This window comes from Cicer arietinum, chromosome 1, assembly GCF_000331145.2.
Source record: "Cicer arietinum cultivar CDC Frontier isolate Library 1 chromosome 1, Cicar.CDCFrontier_v2.0, whole genome shotgun sequence".
Classification (NCBI taxonomy): Eukaryota; Viridiplantae; Streptophyta; class Magnoliopsida; order Fabales; family Fabaceae; genus Cicer; species Cicer arietinum.
The window spans coordinates 38510035-38512536 of record NC_021160.2 but is presented as its reverse complement, the minus strand read 5'-3'; the positions used below and the strand labels follow the sequence as shown (position 1 = coordinate 38512536).

At 33.3% G+C, this 2502-nt stretch overlaps 1 protein-coding gene across 1 annotated transcript; it reads right to left on the bottom strand.

Annotated features, from left to right (window-relative positions):
• Positions 1-925: 925 nt before the first annotated feature.
• LOC105851286 (uncharacterized) lies at positions 926-2234 on the bottom strand. Its single transcript, XM_012711993.1, has 2 exons — positions 1849-2234; positions 926-1181 (listed from the first exon to the last, which is right to left on the bottom strand). Exons 1-2 carry the CDS (start codon positions 2232-2234, stop codon positions 926-928), a joined length of 642 nt encoding a protein of 213 aa, XP_012567447.1.
• Between the last annotated feature and the right edge of the window lie 268 nt (positions 2235-2502).

Sequence of the window (2502 nt, the reverse complement as noted above, 5' to 3'; positions counted from 1 at the left end):
TTTAGGATGCCCCAAACGATGAATGTGTTAGACTTGACTCTCTTAATGTTTGACACTATTTTTTAGTTTTAATTCTTAGTACACCTTGTCGATCAACTTAGTTTTTCTTTTGATTTAGATTTTGAGCATATTTAAATATTGTAATGTGACTTTTGAAAATTATAATTCTCTACAGACTTAGGTTGCGTTTAATGATTTACAGTGAAACTTTTCTATTTTATAAATTGTATATATATTTTAAAACGATGCAAATTTATTTAAAATAAGATTCATTTATTTAAAAAGAAAAAGGAATTGCTTATTTTTTTTTTAATATGACAAAAAGAAAAAAAATATCTTAAAGCATTTTCAGGAAAAGAAAAAGGAATAGCTCATATATATATATTTTATTTATTTATATTTATATTTATATATCTTTTAATTATAAAATAATAGTATATCTTTTTCATCAAAAAAATAATAATATTATAGCTATGTGGAGATAGTTTAATAAAAATAATAAAACTTAACTATGGATATATTTGCACGTATTTGTTTTTAGTAATTAATTTATTATATATATTCAAAGTAGCAAGCAAAATACACAATTTTTTTGCAAAAAAAAAAATAATTTATTTATAGATGTGTCTTGGCTATGGATGAAAAATACGTAAGTAAATTATAGACTATTACTACTACCTCTGAATAGATAAACTCGAAAATCAATGTAATATGAAATAAATAAGAAACCTTGTTTCTTTGTGATTGCTCCTTCCATGAACAATTAGATGTCTTGCTAGATCAATTGTTGATTTATTGTCTATCTTCAACTTCACTGCTTCATTGTTTCTCAGTCTCAATTTTGTCATTAAATCAGCCAGCCATATAGCTTGGAAAGCTGCCATTGATGCAACCACATATTCAACTTCACATGTGGACAAGGCTACTATTCTTTGCTTTTCGAACACCATGAGATTGGTGAGTTATTGATCATGAACATATAGTCTGTGGTATTTTTTCTATCATCTTTATCTCCACACGAATCTGCATCAATAAAGCCAACAAGTTTAGCTTCATATCCATTCAAATTTGTGGGATACATCAGGCCAAGCTCAATGGTTTCCTTGATGTATCTTAAAATCCGTTTTGTGCCATGTAGTGTGATGTTCGAGGTTTCTCCTTTGACAGTACCAGCTCTGCTTCTGTTGGGATACTAGTTCCATTGTAATCTAGCATTTTGAATCTTTTCAATACATCATTTGCTACTTTTTTTGATGCATAAAAGTACCATTTTTCTTGATTTCAAACTCAATGCGAAGGAAATATGAAAACATGCATAGATCAGTCATCTCAAACTCCTTCTCCATTTTGATCTTGAACTTCTAAATTTGTGCTTCATCACTACCAGTCACTAGCAAATCATCCCCATAAAGGCATATCAATAATGCAAGTACTCTTGCCGCCTTTTTCACATATACTCCATGTTCATTCACCCATTTTGCACACACTTCAGACCATATATAGTGTTTTCTTTAGATTATATACACTATCGTCCTTGCCTCTTATTTCATATCATGGTGGCTGCTTCACATACACTTCTTCCTCCAATGATCCATTGAGGAATGCGGATTTAACATCCAGTTGATGCATCGATCAACCTTTGTTGTTAGCCATTAAGACTACCATCCTCATTGTTTCAATTCTAGCTACTAGGGCAAACACCTCATCATAGTCCAGTCCATGTTTCTGCAAAAATCTATTTGCTACAAGTCTGGCCTAGTACCTAACAATCTCTCCATCAGGCTTCAATTTTAGTTTATACACCCACTTCACATCAATTGATCTCTTATTTGTTGTCAGAGTCATCACCTCCCAGGTCTGGTTCTTTTTTTTATTGCTTTGAGCTCTTCCTCCATTGCTGATCTCCATCTAGAATCACTTAAGGCCTCTTCATCACTTACTTGTTCTAATTCAGCCAGCAAAGCAAAATGTGTGAATTCTCCATCTGTAATGATGACTGGGTCAGATGTCACTTCATATAGTTGCAATATGACTGAGGGTTTCCTAGCTCGTTTAGACCTTCTAACAAACTCAAGAACTAGCTGACTTGATGTTCCTGCAGGTTGGCCTTCATCAAGGTCCACTACTTCTACCCTTCTGGCTGGACTAATAGAGCTAACTAGTATGTTTGGACTGGTTGCACTACTCAAGCTGGCTTCACTCATTTTCAATTCACATTCTCTTGATTCATCCATCAGTATGTCCTTGCTTGTGACCACATTTTTCTAGTTTGAATCATACAACTTGTAAGCTGCAGTTGCATCATAACCAAACATCACCATTTGTTAGCCCTGCCATCAAGCTTCCTCCTATTTTGAGCTGGCACATGCCTGAAGCACAATTAACCAAACACTCTCAGATGATTCACAATTGGTTTTCTTCTAGTGCAAGCTTTTTCAGGTGTCCTAGTACCCAGTTTCTTGGTTGTACACATAGTCAAAATGTATACTTCTTGCCATATTA